A 24283-nucleotide genomic window follows, 5' to 3' on the forward strand; every position below is an offset into this window, starting at 1 on the left:
CTGTGACTGTGCCATCGCAGTTATTTTGGCACCCGAGGCCGAAAACCCCACAAGCCGCCTTCCCCTTCGGTGGCAGTAAAAGGTGATAATAAATAAAAGAACGAAGCAGGTCCTCGCCCTTGGGTGAGGCCCCAAATCAGCTCCCTGAGGCGGCCAGCTCCCTCTGCTTAACGGTAGAGCCGGCCCTGTCTGTGCCACTTCCTCCGTACACACAAACACACCCCCTTTCTTCTTTTATATATATGTATATATACATACAAATATCCTTTCCCTGACCCTTTTCTTCCTCCCTGCCTTCCTCCCTCTCTCCTCCCCTCAGTTTGCACAGGCCCAGTAATCAGATGAGGCAACCGGATTATCTCTAGTCCCTCGGCTGCCAGTCTCCATTTTGTTTCCTCACAGCCTTTGGGGTGGCAGGCACTCCCAAAGAGGCTCACCTGGAGATGTGAAGAGGGGGGAAACACACACACAACACCTCGGGCTATTTATTATTATTATTTTATCCCCCCCCCCTTCCCGCGCGCCCTCTTCCCTTCTCGCTTCGAGGGCTGTTTTGCAGCCTTCCCTCAGCCTCATCCCCTGGTGGCCGTTCCCAAAGGGAGACTTCGAGCAAGAGATCGCGCGCCATTCCGGTCCTCTCTCTTCGCCTCTGAGCCTATCGAGCATCCTCATCCTTCGTGGGAATCCCCCAAGAGCTGGAGGCGTCTGCGGCCTGGATGTGAAACCTCCGTGACTTGGAGGGAAAGGTAAGGGCTGCGGAGGCCGGCGCTGGTTTCCCTCTGCCCTCTGTCAAAGAGGGAGAAACCTCGTCGGAGAAACCTCTCTTCTTCTTTTAAACGAATCCCAAAGCGTGCGCGTGAAAAGGGGCTGTCGAGGTTTTCCCAGGGAAACCTAGCAGTGACTGCGTTAGCCATGATGGGCTTCCTTTTCCCAGCGGTGGCGAGGAAAAAGAGCCCCTTAAGACGCCAGTAAGGAAACTCGCCGGATTCAACGCGGATTCACAAGTGGCGTTTCTCGACCCCCCCTTGCCAGATGTGTGCCAGCTTTTGCTTTTGCCCTTTCGTCCCGTGGAGGATTTCCAAAGTTTGATTTGTGCGTTTCAACTTGTCCCCTTCTTGTCCTCATCTTCGTCCCAGCTTAGGCCACTGTGGGGCGCGCGCGGGGGGGGGGTGTACTTTGCACATGCTCAGGGGCACCCACGTCTGCTTTTGAGGGTTCCAGAATTAAACACAGGTTGTGGGACTGAGTTAACACCCCTCTGGAGCTGGGCCATGTGGCCCGAGTCAAGTCTCTGCTGTGCTTGTGTTGTATAGTGATTTTGTTTCCATTCTTTAATGTTTTAGGGATGCTCAGCTGGGGTGCTGGAGGTTATATGCTCTACCTGTTCTGTTTGTTTATTATTATTATTGATTGATTGACTTTATATACCACCCTATACCCGGGGGTCTCAGGGTGGTTCACCGAATAAGATCAAGATATAAAACCACAAAATACATGATAAAAATAAAAATAACAACCCACTAGGCTCCCCCCCCAAAAAAAACTCATTTTAAAAGGGCATAGGAGGTTGAATTATTGCTGTTGAGTGTGGTCTGTGTGAAATGGGAGGGAACAAGCACTCCCCTTTTTTGCTACGAGGTTGCAGCCAATAACCTTTGAATCACCCCAGAATTATAATCAAGAGATACACTGTGCCAGGAGTGCCAATGTGGCCCCACGATCGGGGGTGCCCAGGGCCATGGGTGCTGGGCAGCGTGCATGGCCCTGGCACCAGAATTTGTGGGTGCCCGGTTCCTTCATGGGGAAATTTGTGGGTGCTTGGGCACCCAGTGCCTCAGGGACTTGGCACCTATGCACTGTGCAAATATTAGTGCTGTACATTTTGTGACGCCCCCTTCTGGAATAAAAATTGACACTTCCATGTTGTTTCTTCCTTAGATGGAATTCACTAAAGTTTTGGTGCTTTTTAAAAACGGCAATCTGGAGATAGATCTCTGAGATCTGTGTATTGTTGGCTTTAAATGAGAGAGTGTTCTTTTGCTGGTGGGGAAATGTAGGCTATGACGGCAGATATTATAGATGGGGAAATGTATTGATTGTGCACTGGCAGGAGGTGTGTGTTCAGTTACTGCCCTGTGTGTTTCTTTAACTAGCTTTGGCTTAATTGCTGGAACCAGGGGAAAAACAATATTGGGAGGGCTCAGAAAGAGCAGCATGCATGATGCGTGAATATGTGTGAAATCCTATGGGTCCAACAATGGGGGTTGGGGGTGTGAACTAGGTTATCTGGGAGCAGGAGGAGAACCCCTCTGGGTCCCAGCATTGGCTCCTCTGCTTTTAAGGGCAGTGTGGTTTGCAGAGATTTAGCAAGCAGAGCTTTCTCAGCATAGAAAACATATGGTGGGAGAGAGCATATCTGCTTAATCTGGCTGCAAGCACAGAGCTGGTAAAAATGTTGGCAACCCTACAAGCAGCTTGCTCTTGAATACACTGCATGCACACACACACTCGTTGCTCAAAAAGGTGCAATATTGCAAGATTTGGCAGTTTGTGTTGTGCTCACTGAACTAGAGAACTGCAGGAGAAAAGTCAAACAAGTTTTCTTTAGGAAAATTGCACCTTTGAAATGTTAAATTATAGGAAAGAGTTGTTGCTGAATGCAACAGGCTTGTGCGTTAGGAAAACATACAGGACAACTTTCTGAAAGATACCTGTATTAGTAACCAGTGAATTTTTAAGTCAAATCTTACAGCTGTTTTGTGCCTAATAGGCTGAATCTACATAGATATTTTTTTAAAACGCTGTGAAAATGCCTTTTTAAAAAAACGTACAGTATATATGGAATCTGCCATTAGCTTATCAGCACCATCTAGTGTCACATTTGTATAATGCACTTAAAACACACTTAAAACGTTATATTTGCAGCTGTATAACTGAGTCCATAATAAAGACGCCCAAACTGTACTTTAACTGATAGTTAAGGAGGCATCTTGGAAGTGAAAGCCATACATAAAAGTGGAAAGAGGGCTACCATTACAACAAAATTATATGCATATTTACTCAGCTTGCACTGATGGAACATACTTATAAATTACTGCATCCAGAACTGCAACATTAGTTGCCAGTATTCAAAATCCTGTAATAAGTTGACTGAAGCAATATCATGCTCCCCCCGCCACAATTATATTTTTTTCATTTTTTTAAAAAATGCAACTTTTAATATGTATATTCTACACATTTTTTTTATTTCCAGGAAATAAATATTATTTTTAAGAAGGTGGTGGCAATTGGTATTCCACTGGGGATTAGAGAGGCCAGATGCAAAGAAAGACAGGACTCTCCATGCCACCTTTAATAGCAGAATTCCATCAGATGCAGCTTAATGCTCAGAGGTGAGAAGAGCTGTGCTACCAAAATTTCTCCTCTCTATACAACTATTAAAGGTACAGGAGGCTTCCTCTTTTGCATTTGGGCATCCTAGTGAGGATTGTGGTGGTTATGTGGTTTCTAGATTAACCTGACAGCAGCTTGCAAAAAGTAACTTTTTTATTTTCCAATGCTTCCATTATAACTTTGCTGGAATATCATTCTGGCTAGAATATGATAGATAGATAGATAGATAGATAGATAGATAGATAGATAGATAGATGTTGTTTAGTCGTGTCCGACTCTTCATGATCCCATGGACCAGAGCATGCCAGGCACTCCTGTCTTCCACTGCCTCCCGCAGTTTGGTCAAACTCATGTTCGTAGTTTCAAGAAAACTGTCCAACCATCTCGTCCTCTGTCTTCCCCTTCTCCTTGTGCCCTCAATCTTTCCCAACATCAGGGTCTTTTCCAGGGAGTCTTCTCTTCTTGTGAGGTGGCCAAAGTATTGGAGCCTCAGCTTCAGGATCTGTCCTTCCAGTGAGCACTCAGGGCTGATTTCCTTCAGAATGAATAGGTTTGATCTTCTTGTAGTCCATGGGACTCTCAAGAGTCTCCTCCAGCACCATAATTCAAAAGCATCAATTCTTCGGCGACCAGCCTTCTTTATGGTCCAGCTCTCACTTCCATACATCACTACTGGGAAAACCATAGCTTTATCTATACGGACCTTTGTCGGCAAGGTGATGTCTCCTCTTTTTAAGATGCTGTACCTAATGTCAATTTAAACAAGAGGCTTGCTTTTAATTCTAACAATGGTATATCTCTATCTTCTCCATAATGGTGATTAAGAGACAGGGCCGGCTCATGCATGAGTCAAGGTGAGGCGACTCCCTCAGGCCCAGGATCCAGAGGGCCAACAGATCCAGCCTCCAATAAATGAATTGCCTGCTGCTGCCGCTGCTGCCGCTGCTGCCGCTGCTGCCACTGCAATAGCTTTGGTGTGCTCCTTGGAGGTTGGATCTGCCACATCTTTGGCAGCCCCCTCCCTCCACCCCACCTCTATAGCAGCTTCTTGGCAAATAGGAGGCTCTGCTGGTCTCCCGCCCCTAGAGAAGAAATGGTGGAAGGCTGCCCTTTGGGGTCTTCTGGGCTCTGCACCCACCTGGCATGATTTAGAACAGGCCCCTTTCCCACCACAATGGCCTTTGATTCCCACTTCAACCATTGGGTAAGGTTGACGTGATTCCCCTTCCCCTTGTTTTTTCACTCACCCTCTTGTTCCCAATGTAGATCTTTATTCTTCCCCATGTTTGCTTACTCCTTCTTCCCTGGCAGGGGGAAAGCGCCATTTTGTGGTTTGCCTCAGGTGCCAAAATGTATTGGACTCACCCTAGTAAGGGGTAGTACATACACACTCAACTCTTGACAGCTACACTCATTGGCTTGGATCTGTCAATAGGCCACTAACACGGCAGACTGAGCCTTTGTATTGTCTCAGATAACACTTGGTAGTGTAGTCGGTGCACATATCCAACTCCCAGTCATCACACATATGGTACTTAAGTGCACGCCTGCACCAAGTCTAAAAGTAAGGCTAAGCAATAATTTATCAATGCAGTGCTTTAGTGCACATCCTTCCTGTAGAGTCCACCTTTGTGGACATTGTATGCTGCAGTTTCTAAACTATGTGGACTGCAGGAATCAGGTGTGTGGCAAGACATATGCCACACAACATACTTCAAAGCCCTAAATGGCCTATCTGCCAAGTTTAATAAGTACAGCATTTAATTTACTAATTTCGTACTGTAGCCATGTCCACACGAGATTTTCTAACTTCACTGGTTCAGTGAATTAGTGCTAATCCAGAAATACAGTGAAGTAATGTTTGCACAGTGTGTGGGGTTTTCCACACTGACATTGGTCCCATCAAGAGTTGTGCTGGACTAGTGGGAATTAATATGGGCGCAGCTATTGTTTAAGTAGAATCGGTGCATTTGGATACCAGCTAAAAGCTGATCTGTGCATGCAGCAGGATCAGGGATGAATCTACACACCGGGGGGACCAGGAACACTATAAATAAATCAGAAATTAAATTGTTATAACAAAAGAAAAAACCACTATGTAAAAACCACATCAAATTTTTTTTTGCTCTCCGGCGCCATCTGGTGTTGCATGTTTATAACACATTCAAAACATTGTTTGTTGACTAATGTAGCCGAGTCCCAGGTCTGTAACTGAGTACATACCGTATTTTTCCCTCTATAACACGCAGATTTTTTCTCCTAAAAAGGAAGGGGAAATGTCTGTGCGTGTTATAGAGCGAATGTGTGGTCCCTGGAGCCAAAAAATCAAGCAAAAGTCAAATCGCTGGGAAACACTGGGACTGGGTCCACCTGACTTGGGAGGACACCCACTGGGGCTAGATCAACCAGAGACACAGCCATCAGATCAAGAACAACTGCTGGGTGCGGTTGGAGGAACCCGATTGCAACAGCAACATGGCTCTGCAGATGCTAACCTGGAATGTCAGGGGTTTGAATTCCCCGAGTAAAAGGAACAGAATCTTTCACATTTTAAAAAAGGAACAATCGGACTTAATTTGTTTACAGGAAACACATATAACAAGACTCCACAGGAAATTACTGATAAATAAACGACTTGGTCAAGAATTTATCTCATCAGACAAAGTTAAAAAAAGAGGAGTCGTGATATATGCGAAGGAGAAACTTTCACCGAAATTTTTATTTAAAGATGAACATGGACGATTTATGGCAATTGAAATACAATTTCAAGGAGAGAAAATATTAATTATTGGAGTCTACGCGCCTAATGAGGGGAAATCAGAATTTTATAAAAAACTGCATGAGACTTTGTTGGACTACATGGACCAAAATATCATTTTGATGGGAGACATGAATGGTGTTGTGTCGACAAACATGGACAAATCTGAAAGACAGATAATTACAAATGATGGAAGGCTACCTAAGACCTTTTTTGAAATGACAAAGCACTATTTAATGTCTGGACAAGATATAAAGATTGGTTGGAAAATAAGACTCCTAGGTGGCTGTCGTCAATGGAGGCCAAAGCTGTGAAAAAGCTTAATATGCAATCTAAATGGCCTAGATATTCGGAAATTTTGGAACAAGAAGGAGATAGACTGAAATTGCAGAGTTATGAGAAACTTAAGAACAAGGTACAGGACTGGTTACACTACTTGCAGATAAGAGAGGCCTATAATTTGGACAGGAAAAATGGTTTCCAGGTGGAAAAATCAAAGTTAGAAACTGAACTGTTAGAACCCAATGCTAAGACACTGTCGAAAATGTACGATCTGCTGTTGAAATGGAATACTGAGGATGAGACGGTCAAGTCGGCTATGATAAAATGGGCACAAGACATTGGTCATAATATTATGTTTGCTGACTGGGAACGGTTGTGGACCACCGGTATAAAATTTACGGCATGTAATGCCTTAAGAGAAAATATTATGAAAATGATGTATAGGTGGTACATGACACCAGTCAAGCTTGCTAAGATTTATCATTTGCCCGACAATAAGTGTTGGAAATGTAAAGAGACTGAAGGTACATTCTTTCACCTTTGGTGGACGTGCCCAAGGATTAAGGTGTTCTGGGAAATGATATACAATGAACTGAAAAAGGTATTTAGATATACTTTCTTGAAGAAACCAGAGGCCTTTCTCCTGGGCATAGTCGGCCAATTGGTGCCAAAGAAGGACAGAACCTTTTTTATGTATGCTACAGCAGCAGCAAGAATACTTATCGCAAAGCATTGGAAGACGCAAGACCTACCCACCTTGGAAGAATGGCAGATGCAAGTAATAGACTATATGGAACTGGCAGAGATGACCGGCAGAATTCGAGATCAAGGAGAAGAGCAGGTGGAAGAGGACTGGAAGAAGTTTAAGGTTTATCTACAAAGACATTGTAAAATCAATGAGTGTTAAGGGCTTTGAAAATGTAATGAAGGGGTTCTTGCGACCAAGATGAGTAGAATGTAATGGGAAGGATAAAAGTTGAGTATAAGCAATTGATGATTTGCTGAATTAGCTTTTAAAAATAAGAATACAAGAAGGGAAGGTGGGTGGAAGCAAAGAAAATAAGGTACTGAAAGTTACAATGCAAGAAAAAGTATCTTTTTAGTGTTATTTTTATATTTTACTCTTTTTTTTCTTTTTGGTTTTCTCTTGTTTTTGATGTTTGTTATATGAATTGTTGTTCTTTTCGTTTTTCTGTTGAATGTTTGTTTGATGTTGTTAATGTTTGAAAATTTGAATAAATATTATTATAAAAAAAAACAACAAAAGTCAAATCGCGAGTCACGGAGAAGGGAAACCTGAAAAGAGGAAGTGGTTGCTTTCCTGCATTCTGCCTCAGGGTCTTACTGCCCACCCACCTCTGTTTCGTTGCTGTGTTTGCTCAAACGGAACAAAGAGCAGGGAAAGCCCCTCCCCTCCAGGCAAGCAGAGTGTCGTTCTTTCTAATTCCTCTCTGTGCTCCGGTGCTGCTGGGGGAGAGGGAGAGAGAGTGGGGGAGGGAGAGGGAGAGGGGGGGAGGGAGAGGGAGAGAGGGGGGGAAGGAGGGAGGGAGGGAGGGAGAGAGAGAGAGAGAGAGAGAGAGAGAGAGAGAGAGAGAGAGAGAGAGATGGCTGGCTTGGGGGGGAACTTTTGCCTTTCTTTCCTCCCACCCGTTATCCCTCTCCAGCATTCTTAGCCAGCTGCTTCTCTGCACACCCCACTCATGTCCCTTCTTTGTTTTTCCATCGCTCCCCACTTAAAATGTGGTTACAAAGCATAGATCCACATGGATCCTCAGGATCTTTGCATTGGGTCACCCCAAATTCACCATCAGATCACATAGCATGTCCATGGCTACAGCCTGCACCAAAAAAATCACGCACCCACTGTTGCCTGGGGCTGCAATGGTGCAAAAACGTGGTTAAAAAGCATGGATCCACATGGATCCTCAGGATCTTTGCATTGGGTCACCCCAAATTCACCATCAGATCACATAGCATGTCCATGGCTACAGCCTGCACCAAAAAAATCACGCACCCACTGTTGCCTGGGGCTGCAATGGTGCAAAAACGTGGTTAAAAAGCATGGATCCACATGGATCCTCAGGATCTTTGCATTGGGTCACCCCAAATTCACCATCAGATCACATAGCATGTCCATGGCTACAGCCTGCACCAAAAAAATCACGCACCCACTGTTGCCTGGGGCTGCAATGGTGCAAAAACGTGGTTAAAAAGCATGGATCCACATGGATCCTCAGGATCTTTGCATTGGGTCACCCCAAATTCACCATCAGATCACATAGCATGTCCATGGCTACAGCCTGCACCAAAAAAATCACGCACCCACTGTTGCCTGGGGCTGCAATGGTGCAAAAACGTGGTTAAAAAGCATGGATCCACATGGATCCTCAGGATCTTTGCATTGGGTCACCCCAAATTCACCATCAGATCACATAGCATGTCCATGGCTACAGCCTGCACCCAAAAAATCACGCACCCACTGTTGCCTGGGGCCACAATGGTGCAAAAACGTGGTTACAAAGCATGGATCCACAGGAATTCTCAGGATTTTTGCATTGGGTCACCCCAAATTCACCATCAGATCACATGTCTGTGGCCACAGCATGAAGCACAAAAATGATACATCCACTGTTTCATTCAGAATGTTTTTTCCCTTGTTTTCCTCCTCTAAAAACAATGTGCGTGTTATGGTCAGGTGCGTGTTATAGAGCGAAAAATACGGTAATAAAGACCCACCTAGACTATGCTATTGTGGTGGGAATATACTACTAGACTATACTATTGTGGTGGGAATATCTCTGTATATAGAAAGCTAGGGCATCGGGGAGAAGGCCAACCCAGAACTATGCTCCATGATATGCTAGTTTTCTGTGTTCAGGATGTTGGACGTTGGTGATTCGTTTTTTGTGGGGAAGCACTCAAATATGCAATTGCTACCTGCACTTTGAATAGCACAGTCCATTCAAACATGTACCACGTGATTCTGCTGCATGTGAAGATCAAGTGTCAAACCCCTTTTGCTAAAGATTCACACTTCATCTGACAGTACCGGTGCTTGAAAAGTTAGTTTTAAACAGGAGAATGTTATAGTTCTAGTTCACCTTGTCCAAAAAGGAACACCTGTGACTCTTCACCAGCCTGACTCGTGTCTGCATCTTGGCCTCCCTCATTCCTCTCTCCTGCTTCAGCTTCTGCCCCTGATTCTGGACATCTCTCTGCCATAGACTCTCCCAGCTCACTAAGCCATGTTACCCCTTCAACTTCTGATACTCTTCCTCCCAGTCTTCTCTCTCTTCTCCCTCTGACCTCTTATTGTTGCCCCACCACCAATCCCCAAGCTCTGAGCCTTCTTCCCTTGGGGGTTCCCCACTGGGTTACTCTCACCATTCCTCCTTTTCATTCTAAGCACTGGACAATATCATCTGCATTCAAGTATAAGAGACTTGTACTTGAATACTTAATCAGGTTTCATAATTTGAGTTTCACGAGCCCTGCCCACACCCTCCTCAAGTGCTTTTGCCGAAGTGGAGGATGGAGAGTTTAAGTGTGTAGAAACCGCTGGTGCCTGCATAGCTGGTTAGTGGCCTGTTATGGAAGTAAAAGCAACAGTCGCCTCCACTGTTCCATCCACATTTAACTCTGGCTGCCACACCCACCATTGGCATGTGGTGCCCAGAAAAGATGCCCATGAGGAAACACAGTCCACAGGCTGAAAAAGGTTGCCCACTTTTGCTCTAAACCAGTTTTCTTAACCAATGCCAAAACCAGCATGTCACGTGGATATTGAAACCAGTGATCCACAGAGCTTAAACTCAGTTATCACATGCATTTCAGACAAGGGCATCTGTTAAACTTCATTTATTTGGTATAAATGATGAGAAAATGGGGAAGAGTTAGGAAAAGTCAGGAAGCAGGGACAGATATAGGACAGCACAGCCGGTTCCCCCACACTGGGCACTGAGCTGAAGGCGGCACCTCAACCAGGATGTTGTGCATGTGCAGAGCATAAGGCAATAGGCGGGGAGGGCACCGAATTTTATCCTCACACAGGGTGCCGCTGAAATTTGAAAGAAGGCTGAGGTTAAACCAGTTCTCCAGTTGGAGGTCCTGTCTCACTTATTATTTTGAGAACAAAGGCTACACAATAAAATTGGATTGGTTTTATATAAGTTGAACACATGCTGCCCCCTTCCCTCAAAGAAACCTAAGAATTGTTGTTGGATTCTGACAGATATCCCTTAGAAGTACAATTTCCACAGGTTCGTTTGAAGAAGTGTTAATGTTAAACCAGTTTTAAGTCTCCAGTGTAGATTTATTAGCCTTTCCATTAAGTCTCTGTCAGTTCCCTCCTCCTTAATAGATGGTACCTATTCTTGCCAATTCATGTTAGCACAGCAAAATGGCTGGGCAGTGCATGCCAAAACCCCTTTGTGCAGGTTGGGGTGTGTATGTGTGGATTGGGCAGAGGTGTCCTCAGAGTTTCCACCTGCAAAGTGACGCCGGTGTCACTCTGCTGGCCTGGAGTTTCCAGTGGGATCCCTACTGGCAGCAGCCCACAGAAAACCCCCAAACAGGTGCAGGAGGGGGTTGCAGCAGCCCAGAGTGTGCTGGATCCTGAGCTGGCCCCACCAGCATTGTGAGATGTCATTGGGCCTGATCTGGGTCTGGTCATTACACCAGCTCCATGCTCCACCCCACCCACCGGCACCCTCCTCCCCAACCAGCATGCTTGGCAGGGCTATGGACGCAGTGGTGCCCTCCCTGCTCGCTGGCCAGGGTTTAGACTGCAGCTTTAGCCTTGCCGTACAAAAGTATAGATTTAACACAAGTAGTAAAAAACCAGATATATCATATAACTTAATGCTACTTCACCAGTACTGGCACAGTTGTTAATCCAATTTAAGAGACCTTTTGTACAGTTGTAGTCACAGCCCCTTTTCATTGTAGCTATGGAACACCACTTCATATTCCTTGGACAGCAGCTGGTGTCAATTTAATTTACACTCAGCCTGTTCCTGTTCCACTTTTCTAATTGCACAAGGGATTAACTAGACAACTTCACAAAAAGATTACAGTTTGATGAAGAGGTCTTTCGTGTGGCTGCAGGTGTTCCTCTTCAACGGCACGCTAGCAGGTCTCTCTTTTTTGAAACAACAACCCAAGTGTGTGCACATTCAGACTTTATTGATCTCAATGCTAAGCAACACCGAAGCTCTTCTTTATCTGCAGCTTCCCTTCCTACCTCTACTCTTTTTCAATCGGCAATTCTAATGTTCACAAGCAGTAGTGGTGCCAGGTGAATAGATGTGGAGGAAATGACATTTCTCACTACCACAGCCACCACTTCTCTCCAACCAATGCTAACTCAGTTCTCCCTGCATAGCTGGCACTTTGATTTAATTCTTAGCTGTCTACAGCAAGCCAGGACCCACAGCTTCGCTTCTACCTCCCTGCATGATTACAAACAATGGATAGCAGAGTCTTTTTCATTATTGCTGTTAGGTCATGACGCTTAACATTCTATATTGGTGCAACTGACTTTCTGGAGGTATAGGCTGCTTGAAATATCTCTTAAGATCCCATGCCTGTGGTCCGCTGCTGTGTCCCGTTCTTACAGGGCTAGTGAAAGTTGGCAGTGTTTTGCTTTTTGTTTTGCTCTGACACTAGAAGTTGGTTCTGCCAGCTGGCTTTTCCCTTTCCATTGAGGCAGCATCAGCAGTCAGTTATAGCCCTTAAACTTCATCTCTTTCTTGTGCAGTGGACTTCCTTAGGGTGGCAAGGAGCAGGGTGGCACTGTGGGTTAAACCACAGAGCCTAGGACTTGCCGATCAGAAGGTCGGCGGTTCGAATCCCCGTGACAGGGTGAGCTCCCGTTGCTTGGTCCCTGCTCATGCCAACCTAGCAGTTCGAAAGCACGTCAGACTGCAAATAGATAAATAGGTACCGCTCCAGCGGGAAGGTAAATGGCATTTCCGTGCGCTGCTCTGGTTCGCCAGAAGCGGCTTAGTCATGCTGGCCACATGACCCGGAAGCTGTCTGCGGACAAACGCCGGCTCCCTTGGCCTATAGAGCGAGATGAGCACGCAACCCCAGAGTCGGTCATGACTGGACCTAATGGTCAGGGGTCCCTTTACCTTTACCTTCATACCCCATTCAAAGGGCTTCTTGTTAGCAGACTTCTCCCTCATCTGGCACCACCAATTCTTTACTTCCTATAGCATCAGCAGTCTACAATGTGTTTTACAGAGTAGCATAAGCAGAAGGGAGGGGCACTGAGGTATCTGCAGTCTAATATTTCACAATGTGATGACAAGGGTCATTTGAAAACATCAGGGCTAAGGGGAGCAACATGCCCAAATTCGTTTGACTTGGAGGGAAATGTAAGACCACAGTTGGATGGAGCATCATCCACAGAAGCAGTTTGTCCCCTAGCTTGGGTTGACTTTTACAATTGTCATTGAAGTTGAGTTAGGCTGTCCAAAGCACAGTATGCTCCACAGGCAATGATTATTGCATGAGTATCCTGGTTGGATGTTTATACTGCTTACTCCAGAGTCCCTAACTTTTGGGGGCCCAGGAGACACATACACAAATCTAAGAAACTGATGTGGACACCAGAATATACCCATTTCACAGAAGAAAAGCTGGTGATGCTCAGTCATAAAAAAGAGAAACCAAGCAAAACACACGTATCTCAGAACAAATGAAACATAAAAAAAACACCAGGCAACACCCAACAATGACATCCCCCCCCCCGCCAAAAAAGCCCCCATGAAAAATAAAAAAAAATTGGGCAGGGGCCTTGGTGGGCACCAAGGTGTGTGTGTGAAGGCACTATGGTGCCCGTGGATGCCACGTTGGAAACACTAGGCTCACACAATTAGACCATACACTTGACCCTATGCAAGCACTGCAGGTGCTTCAGCATGAAGTCCCTCCCCCCTCCTTTAATCACAACCATTTAGTACCAGTCATCTGCAGTTATGACCCTTCTTGAAAGAAACATGAATCAGTAGCGGCCAATCTGGTGAGATGGAGTCCATGCAGCCCTGATCTCACACTGCCTCCCTAGTGTGAATTGCCTAGTTAGTTTTCCGCTGAAGTTCTCAAGTTAGATCAAAGCCGGCTTGGGGAAAATGCATCAAACGGCAGTATTTCATGAGAAACCACAGGCTAACTCTGCATTCTGGGTAAGGTGTGTACACAGATCCCAAAACCAGCGGTGGGAACGCATTGCAACCAGAGCAAATGGCAATTGGACGCAGGCTTGTATAGGATTGCACTGTTTAAAAAAAGGAAAAGCACCCTTTAGATATAGATCTAAAAATAAGCAAAACCCTGGCATCAACACCTTGAAGAGGGGATTAACTCAGTTAACTATTGTTTCTTTCTCACTCTCAAGGCTTCCAAAAGAATAACTAACCACCTGTCATTATTTGTGTTCCAAAGCTTTCAGCATAATCTGTGAAGATTAATCCTATCAGAAGTTGCCTCAAGCTCAACAAGTGCTGCATTAAAAGCTCTCTTTGCTCTCAGAATATTTAATCATATGGCAACTGAGAATATAAGACTGGTCAGTCAACCTTTCCCCACATCTTAAACTTATCTGTTCTTCTGAAATTACAGTATATTAAACTTGATCCAAACTTCCAGATTATTAATCAAGAAGCCCAGGTAAAGTTTTGAAAGAACCTCCAAGAAAACTTATTGGCCTTGTAATTACTAGGGTAGCTTTAGTCTTATTTTATTTATTTATAGCATTTGTATCTCACTCTTCATCCAAAAAGGCTCCCAGAGTGGGTTACATAAAATCAAAACAAGACATTTTGCCTTTCGAAAAAAATAAACCAATAATTGACTCATAATACTCGTCTTCAAAATATTGCAGAATCTTACCACAAGTAAACAGCTTTTTTCCTTTTTCTTTTTTAGTACAGGTGCTAAATTTATGCAACAAAGTGTCCGAACATAAAAGAGGGCTATCACAGATTAAGGAGCCATTTACTGCATTAGATTCAATGACACATTTACATCCGCCAGCAAATACTTCCTTTGGTTTCAAGGTTCTGAAAATTGAGGTGCACATTAAATTTGATGGCACATTAGACTTGAGTGAATATGGTATTTTTATTAGGTCATTACACAGTATGATATGCAGGGACAAGAAGGAGGCATGTGTTAAATCAAATTGGTAAGGATTCTAACAGACATGCTCAGGTGTAACAAAAACTTTAGGCCAAAGCCTATCTTCCCTTTTTTCACGGAGTAATTACTAGAGGTCTTGGTTAACAGTTTTGTTTTAGAAATCGAACACATAACCCATATTTTAACAATTATAGCAGAGCTTTTCAAACTTCATGTTGAGGGCACACTTTTTAGACATGCATCATTTCGCGACACAGTAATTCAGTTTTACTAGCAAACCGGGGGGGGGGGGCTGCCTGCTCCCTTTCCAGCCTTGGGGGGAGCACAGGGAGCGTTTGTGCGACACACCTACACATTGCAGCCGAAACTAACATGTCACGACACACCGTTTGGAAAGTTCTGCATTATGGTCTTTATACCTGTCTAGTGTGATGGATGTGGCTGGTTTTTTTGAGGTGTAAGTCAGGTCAGGTTCAGTCAATGGGAAAAAATTAACCAAGTGCAAATGTTCTCAGCTACTCTCCAGCCTTTCAGCAGCCCACCTGAATGGAGCTTGTGGACCACAATTTGGGAACCTCTAGTTTAAAGCTTGTTCTTCTATTTTAAAAAAACAAGCCTGCAAGCTCTGAAACAGGATACGGGCAAATATTCTTGCTGACCTACATTTAAACACACATTGCCTTTGGTTTATTTGCTCGAACAAGATTATTTCAAGTGCAGCTAGAAGTAAGAGGAAGGTCAGTCTGAGCATTAAATAAAACCTAGCGCAGTGATTTGATTAGTAGCAATTTACCATCTGGAAGGAAGGACATTTTAAAGGCAGCTGCATTTGGAGACAAAATTGCAGGTCTTTTTTGTTTTTAAACTAGAGAAACTATATTACCTGCCAGAAAAACAAAACACTTGAGTAATCCTTTCGGTTACGTGTACGAAATCCTCAGGATTAGCCACCCCACCTGACACGTCAGGAGCAGGGAAGGAGAAAAGATGGCTGAGTCCCATATGCTGATATGCAGCTGGCAATGGCTGATGAAACAAAACAAAAACTCAAATAGTTTTTTGTGCGTGTCGTGTTGCCCAAATCTCATTATGAACACGGAAGGATGAAATTATTGTATTAGTTTGTGGCAGGAGCAGGAGGGGAATTTATCTTTGATTTTAGTCCAGCCTTGTCTTAATGCGCTGTATAAACATAACATTACAAGAAAGATATTGGGAATGCTTTGCAAACATGAATTAAACCTTGGAGTGGATGGGTGGGAAATCTTATTCCCTTGCTGTGATTAAGTAAACAGAATCACAATTAGATTAAGGAGCCTTCAAAGTCGTACACAGGTGGCTCTCAACTTACACTGGGGTTACCAGTATACCTGGAGCCAAAATGGCACCTGGAGCCAAAAAGGTGTACAGTCAAAGTGCATTGGGTTCAGTGGCAGCCCGGATACTGAGATCCAGCGCCGAGGGCCTTCTGGCGGTTCCCTCATTGCGAGAAGTGAGGTTACAGGGAACCAGACAGAGGGCCTTCTCGGTAGTGGCGCCCGACCTGTGGAACACCCTCCCATCAGATGTCAAGGAAATAAGGAGCTATCCTATTTTTAAAAGACATCTGAAGGCAGCCCTGTTTAGGGAAGTTTTTAATATTTAATGCTGTATTGTTTTTAACACTCAATTGGGAGCCGCCCAGAGTGGCTGGGGAAACTCAGCCAGATGGGCGGGGTATAAATAATAAATTATTATTATTATTATTATTATTATTATTATTATTATTATTATTGACTAAATTTCTGTTTTATTATTCATATTTTTGTGGGGAAGGAGGCATGTTTCATAATTTTTAAATTGAGGGCTTGAAATGATATTGTTGATGGTTTATCCCTTCTCAGTAGTTTGTCCAGACTATAAATATGCTGCACAGAAGTCTGGACAAGCTATTAAAGTGGTTTTTGACACCAGTGGGGTGTGACTTACCCCCTATTCCCTGCATGTACAATTTGTGACCTACAGAAACTGAACGGAATCACCACCCAATGGACTTCATGGCTCTTCTCTCCCTCCCCACCCCCTTTGTAGTTTCTAGAAAGTTTTTAAAACTCCATACATGTCGAGCAGACTTTCTTATTTTCAGATCCAGAGCACAAGAAATACTTGTCCCCCCAATACTTGTGTTGGAAGAGATGGTTTGCTACCGCCATGTATAATTTAAGTAGTGGTGAAACTGATGTTTTGCATAATCGAGAGATTTCGGTGCAGTTCGCAAATTGTGGATTCTTTTGCACACTTCTTTCTTCACAAGCCATGCTTCCCAGAAGTTGCTGGTTGTAATCAGGGTGTCTGTAATGAGCTTATGAACAGATAAGAACCTAGATACAGCAGCCTTCTACGAGAGTCAATCTTATAAGTAAATTAAAATCACACTGCCCTTCTTGGTGTAAAACGAGGCATGCGGTTGCCTTGGTGTTAAAAGTAGAGCTCCTTGCCCTCTATTATTTCTGTCTCATGGACACTGCTGTTATAAAGTCAGTAATGGTTTCTGGAAGGAGGTCTCAGTAGTCTCCTTAGATGTGGCAGGCAAATAGGTTCCTGTGAATCCTCTGTGGATGCTGAAAATGGTACTACAGTGGTACCTCAGGTTGAGTACTTAATTCGTTCCGGAGGTCCGTTCTTAACCTGAAACTGTTCTTAACCTGAAGCACCACTTTAGCTAATGGGGCCTCCTGCTGCCGCCACGCCGCCGGAGCACAATTTCTGTTCTCATCCTGAAGCAAAGTTCTTAACCTGAAGCATTATTTCTGGGTTAGCGAAGTCTGTAACCTGAAGCGTATGTAACCCAAGGTACCACTGTATTGGTTTCTTGACTTCTAGCAGGCTTTGGCCACCATTTTGTTTACCTGAGTTTCCCACACTTTTTCGGTTCATATGGAGTGGGAAAATTTTATTTCCAATTGGTTGAAATTTGGAGGGCTTCCCAGCATTTAAAGCCACAATCTTCTACCAGTTGCATGGGGCGGCTAGGTGATGCTCACTCCAAGGAGATAAATAACTATACAACTTTTAGAAGGCATCTGAAGGCAGCCCTGTTTGATGTTTTATTGTGTTTTTGTATGTGTTGGAAGCCGCACAGAGTGGCTGGGGCAACCCAGCCAGATTGGCAGCATATTATTATTATTATTATTATTATTATTATTATTAAGCATGGAGGCATGCTGAGTAGAGGAGAAGCTGAAGCAAGGAAGGCAGGTTGGGAGGAAGAGAAGGCAAGGAGTAGATGGGTGTCTGTTACCCCTTCTGGCATCACCACCCAACACTTTAGCCTATCTATGAAATTTCCTAAGTCTTTACACAACAGGGGCGAAGAATAGATGGTGGCCTGTCAGGTGTTGCTGGTCTACAGTTCTCCCCATCCTACTCTATTGGCCATGCTGGAATGAAGTTGATACTGGAGTTGGAGTTGAACACCTGGAAGCCATAAAGTATACAGCAAATTTATTTCTTAAAAATAAAAAGGTGTTTTTGTTGGTTTCTGCTGTTTGGATATCATTTTTGTTCCAGATATCTTTTTTGTCAAGATGGAAAACTTGGCTCTTTATCTGAAGCGTCAGTCAAATACAACTTTTAGTTTAATTCTTTAAAGATGAACTTTGCCAGTGCTTACTCTTGAATAAAAGATTAGCACTGGTGCATCGCTAGGCTTTCCTAAGCTCTTTGTCGACAGCAACACACGCTCTAAAAAATCTCCTCCCAATTCTCCATAATTTAATTAAATCCTTATGTATTTCATCTACCTACTTTCCATTTTCCAAATTGCTATTCAGACCCTGCAGGTTATTCAGAGTTCCTTTAAAAAAAACACCGTAACAATTTTTTTTTTTACAAGATTGTCCAGGGATTTTAGTAATTTGCCACCAACATCATCAAAACAGAAAATCTAATAATAATTCAGATTCTATATTTACTAGTACATTAAATAGGTCACTGCTTTAATCATAACTCATAGAGGAGACACACACGCACACATGCATTTGTTGGTTTCAAGCAAAGCAGTTCAGTGCAATTAGCAAACGCATTTCAGATCCGCTTCTGAAGCTAAGCCAAAAATAGTGGATGTTAATTCCATTTCTATCCTAATCCTTCTTCTGCTTGTCTAATGTTTTGGTACTCATAAGTCATAACATGTCCACTTCAAATTGCATGTTTCCTGTTTGCTGTGCCCAAATACAGATTTGTTGCAGATTTCCAAACATAAGTACCATATTAAGAGTGAATTCAATGTTAATATTATTTTTTTTGCTTGGAAACTTGTTTCATAACACTGCGATTGGTTGTGAACCTGTCAGCCGTGGAACTAAATGTAGTCTCCACACACACACACACACACACACACACACACACACACACACAATGTTTAATCTTACTCCTAAGTGAATATTCTCCTATCATGTTGCCTCCATGGCAGGAAAGTTCCACCTTAATAAATTTAAGGGATTATATCCTACCTTTTGACTTAGAAAGCTGTCGGGGTGGCTTTCAAACTAATTTGTAACCATCAAAAAAGCAGCTGAAAACAAACAACAAAATTAAAAACAGCTGAACACTAAAAGATAATTAAAAACCTGAAAAAACAGGTGGGTTTTTCCTGGCATCTAAAAAGAAAAGTCTCTTGCAAAATAGAAGCTTTTGACTTGTTAAAATGCCAAATAAGTAGCAGGGATTACGACATATGTGAACTGTAGTATGGTTGCATATACACTATACATATGGTTGCATATACATATATGGTTGCATATACACTATACATTACATTTTCCACACCTCCCACAAAATCCTAGAAACAGTGGTTTGTCCCTCTCATAGCATCCTCAATAAACTACAGTTCCCAGGACTATTTGAACGGGGGATGTGACCCAAGCCTTGGGTGTGACTTTATTTTAGAACCTGTGCAAAGCTGTTTTAACATGTTGTGGAGTTTGCCCTCCTAGGTGACATCATGCTAGGTCATAAGAAAAGGGTTAAATGAGTATGAAGTGATTGGCAAGTGGGAACCCAAGGGGAGGAGTTAGAGTTAGAGTTGTTGAGAAGTCAGTCGGGTGTTAGAGAAGAAGCAAGGATACTTCTGTGGGTTGGGATAGGTTGATGTGAGAGAGTGAGAGAATCTGTTAAGAGGAGTCGGATAGACAGTTGGGATAATCAGTTAGAAGGTATTAGGAAGGTATAGGCTGGTAAAGAAACTAAGATTAAGAAACTGACAAGAAAAATTATCTGAAACCATAAACTTGTTAAGGCTTATAAAATAAACTTGTTTATTTAGTTTAATGTTAACAACTGTCTGGACTCTGTGTGTACCCGAGAGAAACGGGTTGGTGGCAGCGGGGAATCAATCACAGTGGTGGCACAGGGATCAATACGTCAAACGTCCGGGGACCCTGTGTGATCACCACACACGTGAACTGCTTTTAATTGTCTCTTTTTTCCCCCTTTCTTGCCCTAGAACTCTCCTGTGCCATGGAAACAAACAGCCACCAACTCCACCCCCACCAGGAAACCTTGAACTCTGTTTGCCACAGCACTCTGAACCTGAACTATCACCCTCTCTCAAAGAGCTCCACAAATCTGGCCGGCGTTGGGCGAGTGGCTTCTGAGGAGGGACACAACAGCAGGCAGGAGCTGCGAAAGAGCCTCAGCAGCTCTGCCTGCCAAGCCCAGGCGAGGGAGAACGACCTGGGAAGCACACCTAGCTCTGCATGGTCTTCAACCCGCTCGGAAATTGCATCCACTCTCCGAACTGTGAGCAGCCTGTCTCCAAGCGACAGCGTTCAGAGCACCACCAAAAGCACAAACCACTTCCTGGGTGTGGAGCAACCCCCAGTTTCTGCGGGAGGGGTTGGCCCTAGGACACACACCAAGAGCAGTACCGCTGAGGATGTGTCCGCAACCTGTGATGCAAATCTGCAGCAGGTGAGCACGATGGAAGCACTGGGAGCTGCTGTCCAGAGAAGCCTTTCTGACCTAACGTGCAGCTGTAAGCAGCAGAGCGCCACTCCCCACATGGAGACAAGTGCCACATACTCTGCCATGCGCTCCAGCAGCAGTTACGGGGCTGCGGCAGGCAGCATAGCATTCCCAAGACCGAGGTATGGATCAGACACATGTGAAAATGCCCCCAGTTTCCAAAGTCACATGAGTCAGGCCCCAAGTTTGCCTAGAGACCAAAATGTGCCCACTAGCATCTTTGACAATGGTTCTGTATTGCAAAACGTGAACGTTTTTGCGGACCCTGGTGCATATCACTCAGCTGTTCTCGGGCCGCATATGCCTGGAGACCACTTCTCAAACAGGGCTATGTACGCCCAGGGTGGAATTGTGTATAGCAACTATGCAGCTGGCATGTACCCACCTGGCATGGTGGCCATCCATAATAGTACTGCTCTTCCTTACGGCATGAGGCCGGAGTCTTCGATGAAGATGGAGGGCACCGTCCCGGCCTATTGCCATTCCTTGCCCATCCCTTCCGTTCAGTTCATCCCAAGGTTGGTCTGCTCAGTTAGTGAATCGGGGAAAGGACAAGTGACCCCCGGGTACTGCCAGTCCTTGCCTGCTACTGAAACAGCAACGCTTCCAAAGCTCGTGTCATCCGTGAGTGAGTCGGGCCTGGATGCAAAGCGCATCCTGCGCTGCTGCAGTGTGCGTGGGGAGCACATGATGCACATGCAGCCTTGCGTGCAACCGAGCAGGGCCCAAGAGGAAATGAAGACAACGTACGTGGTGTTGAATAGTCACCAGGATGGCGTCAACACTGTCCTGAAGACCAAGGACACAGGGACGATGACCTCCATGAATGACCTCACCCGGGGATTGCAGCCCCTTCTCGAGTGCAGAGATGCAGAGGTACAAACCATCCCAACGAAGGAATGTAAATCTGCAGCAACGAGCCCCTCGGTCGCAGCAGAAGGCCACCCTCACGTGTTCCCAGAGGTTAATCTGGAGCCCGAGGCAGAGGGTGAGAAGTCTCCAGTGCGGGAGGTGAGGTGGGACGATGAAGGCATGACATGGGAAGTTTACGGTGCGGCTGTAGACCCCGAGGTCCTTGGCTTGGCCATCCAGAAGCACCTTGAAATTCAGATAGAACAATTTCAAACTGAACCGGAAGAGATCTCTAGGAAAAGTACTGAGGAGCTGCCGGCTAAACAGGAAAAGAAAACCTCTTTCAGAACAATGATGCATTGCCTAAGAAATCCAGGCTGCTGTGCCCGTTCCAGCACAGCAGTGGAATAAACTTTCCTAGCAGACTGCAAGACCGTTGTTTTTTTTTTTAATAGTTGCAAATAAACACGGGTACACAATATGGAGTCCCTTTGGAATCAAACTGGAAACTGAGCTGGTCTAAAATAGAACTCTGCAAGGCAGAGGCTCCAGGGACAGTTTTTAGTACACATATCCCTGATCTACATGTTACTCAGAATGAAGTAGTAGAATTTTGGACTGTTTTCGTTTCAGATTACAGGTGGGATTGGGCTCTTGTTTTTGAATACTCTTCCACATGAATAAACCCTAACAACATGCATTGAACTAGCGCATGAGAGAGAGAACTGTGTTAAATCTTCCTCCCCGCTGTGCTAGTTTGCTACACTTAAAGAGTGTTTTTGGACGATGTGTGTATTGTTTTTAGGGGGAAGGCACTCAGTTTAATCAGTTGTCTTGAAGCTATGGACTCATGCCTTCCTGACCCCTTCCTTGCTGCATAGTTTAAATATGCTTTAAGTGAAATAAACAAATAAAATATTATTATTCCTCAGCCTGTAGCCTAAAGTGCTACAGAATTATATAAATTGTTAAAATATATTATTCTCTTCCTCTACCCTCAGCTTGAAGAGGTCAAGAATTGTACCACCTTATTTTGAGTAATGTGTAGATCTATTAAAAGAAGAAGAAAGCCCAAATACCTGCATTTTATATATGGTATTGCTTTATCCAGGTGATCTAGCTCTGAATAATACTTCAAGCAAATACTATGTTTTTCTGAACGACGGCTTGAAGCACATCACTGTATTTCCCTGTACATGTATGAATTGTAAGAACCTTTTAAAAACCATGTATAGAGAGAAAATACTGATTTAGTGTTAAACTTTGGTCCCTGCATTTGTCTTACTGCAACATTGTGCAGGTAGTTTTAAATACTAGAATTCCATTTTATACTTTTTACACAGATGGCATGTAGTAATTTATGAAAGCACATAATTGAGTACACTCCTTGTTACTAAATAGCTTATTGAATTACAATGCTGTGTACAATAAAACCTGTGACTTCAGTGCAATTAGTCTTTCCTCTAGCCCGGATGCATTGCAGATCATTGTGCAGTTGGCACAGCTCTTTGCAGAACATCACATCCAGTTTCTTCAGCCATGAGGAATTGCATCCTAAATACACAAGGGAGTCGGTGCTTACACTGTTACCAAGGCACAACTGTACCAATGTTACCAGAGAAGAGTCCTAAATGCCTGGTTTACTATGAATTTTAATCTCAGGTTAACCTATCATTATGCGACATGGCTACTTTTGTTTTCCTGGCATTAAATGTAATTGTCCTCTTGAGCTGATGTCCACCAGACTGAAACAGGTGGCAGTTGATGAGGAAAGCCAGCAAGGCAATGAGCTCAGTGTCTGCTAATTGGGAAAAGTAAATAAAACAGATGTTTCCTTATTTTGCATATTGCAGGTCATTTGGTTATTAATTGTGTTGCTCTTGCATGTACAGCAGAGTTTCTCCAGGGGTGTTTCCTGCTGCTTTTTGAAAAGCATTAAAGCATAAAGGATTTTCAAGGGGGGGATTTAGGAAGTCAAAAAACCCACCCAGACACTCATCTATGTGCTGGCTGCATTTGTACATAAGGCTAAACCATGGTTTATGAGGGTGAGCCTCAGACATGCATGCTTCCATAACACACACCCCGGCCTAAGTATGGCCGTGGGGAAGAATGGGGCGGGGAGACCTTTACCTCCATTTTTGACTAACCGCAACATAAAGTTATGTCTGAACCTAGACCAACTGTGGTTTAGTCATAACTATGGTTTACTACAATGCACTAACGCCAAACTGTGGTTTATAAAGCTGGCCAAAGTTAAGATTAACCACAATTTAGGGTTCAGACATAACCCTAAGCTATGGTTAAATTGGAAGCTTTCCATCTCTTCATGACCCTGCCAGAAGGAGGGCGTACCCGAGCCTGAAGTTTTCACAGGCTCACTGTCATACCACTGAGCCATGGCTACCTAAATGTTGAAAATAGCAGATACTTTTTAAAGCCCCGTCCCATAAAAACATGACTCTGTTTATGCATATCTGAAGCCTAAGGATAGCCTTTTAGAAAAATGTTCTGAATTGGGATGCTTGCTGGATTAATATTGTCCTTTTCAGTCTCCGCTGATGTGTGAAATTATATGATAAACAAGTAGTTCTCGATGAGTAGATTCACCTTTTCCCAGAATCCTCCGATTCTACTTGGATGGGGAGTTGCTTTGCTATCCTGCTATCACTTTGGATGTAATTATTCTTTCTGCGTTCTGGTTCCTCGGTATCTGATTCCCATGCTAGCCTAGCTGTGCCATAGTGAGCTTCGTAGTGAGCTAGGGCATACCAGCCAATTAAAGGTGCAACTGAAAGGACAATAACATAAGCTCTGGGGCTACCCGTTATGGGAGAGTGTTCCACA

At 44.0% G+C, this 24283-nt stretch overlaps 1 protein-coding gene across 1 annotated transcript; it reads left to right on the forward strand.

Annotated features, from left to right (window-relative positions):
• The first annotated feature begins 345 nt into the window (after nucleotides 1-345).
• GPRIN2 (G protein regulated inducer of neurite outgrowth 2) lies at nucleotides 346-22881 on the forward strand. The gene is made up of 2 exons (XM_028729252.2): nucleotides 346-746; nucleotides 20064-22881. Exon 2 carries the CDS (start codon nucleotides 20078-20080, stop codon nucleotides 21845-21847), a length of 1770 nt encoding a protein of 589 aa, XP_028585085.2. The 5' UTR covers nucleotides 346-746; nucleotides 20064-20077; the 3' UTR covers nucleotides 21848-22881.
• The last annotated feature ends 1402 nt before the right edge of the window (nucleotides 22882-24283 follow it).

The sequence above is a fragment of the Podarcis muralis genome, chromosome 6 (assembly GCF_964188315.1).
Source record: "Podarcis muralis chromosome 6, rPodMur119.hap1.1, whole genome shotgun sequence".
NCBI lineage: Eukaryota > Metazoa > Chordata > Lepidosauria > Squamata > Lacertidae > Podarcis > Podarcis muralis.

What these genes read in the sequence shown, in the direction of transcription:
- GPRIN2 (XM_028729252.2), top strand. Translation starts at nt 20,078, where the DNA reads ATGGAAACAAACAGCCACCAACTCCACCCCCACCAGGAAACCTTGAAC.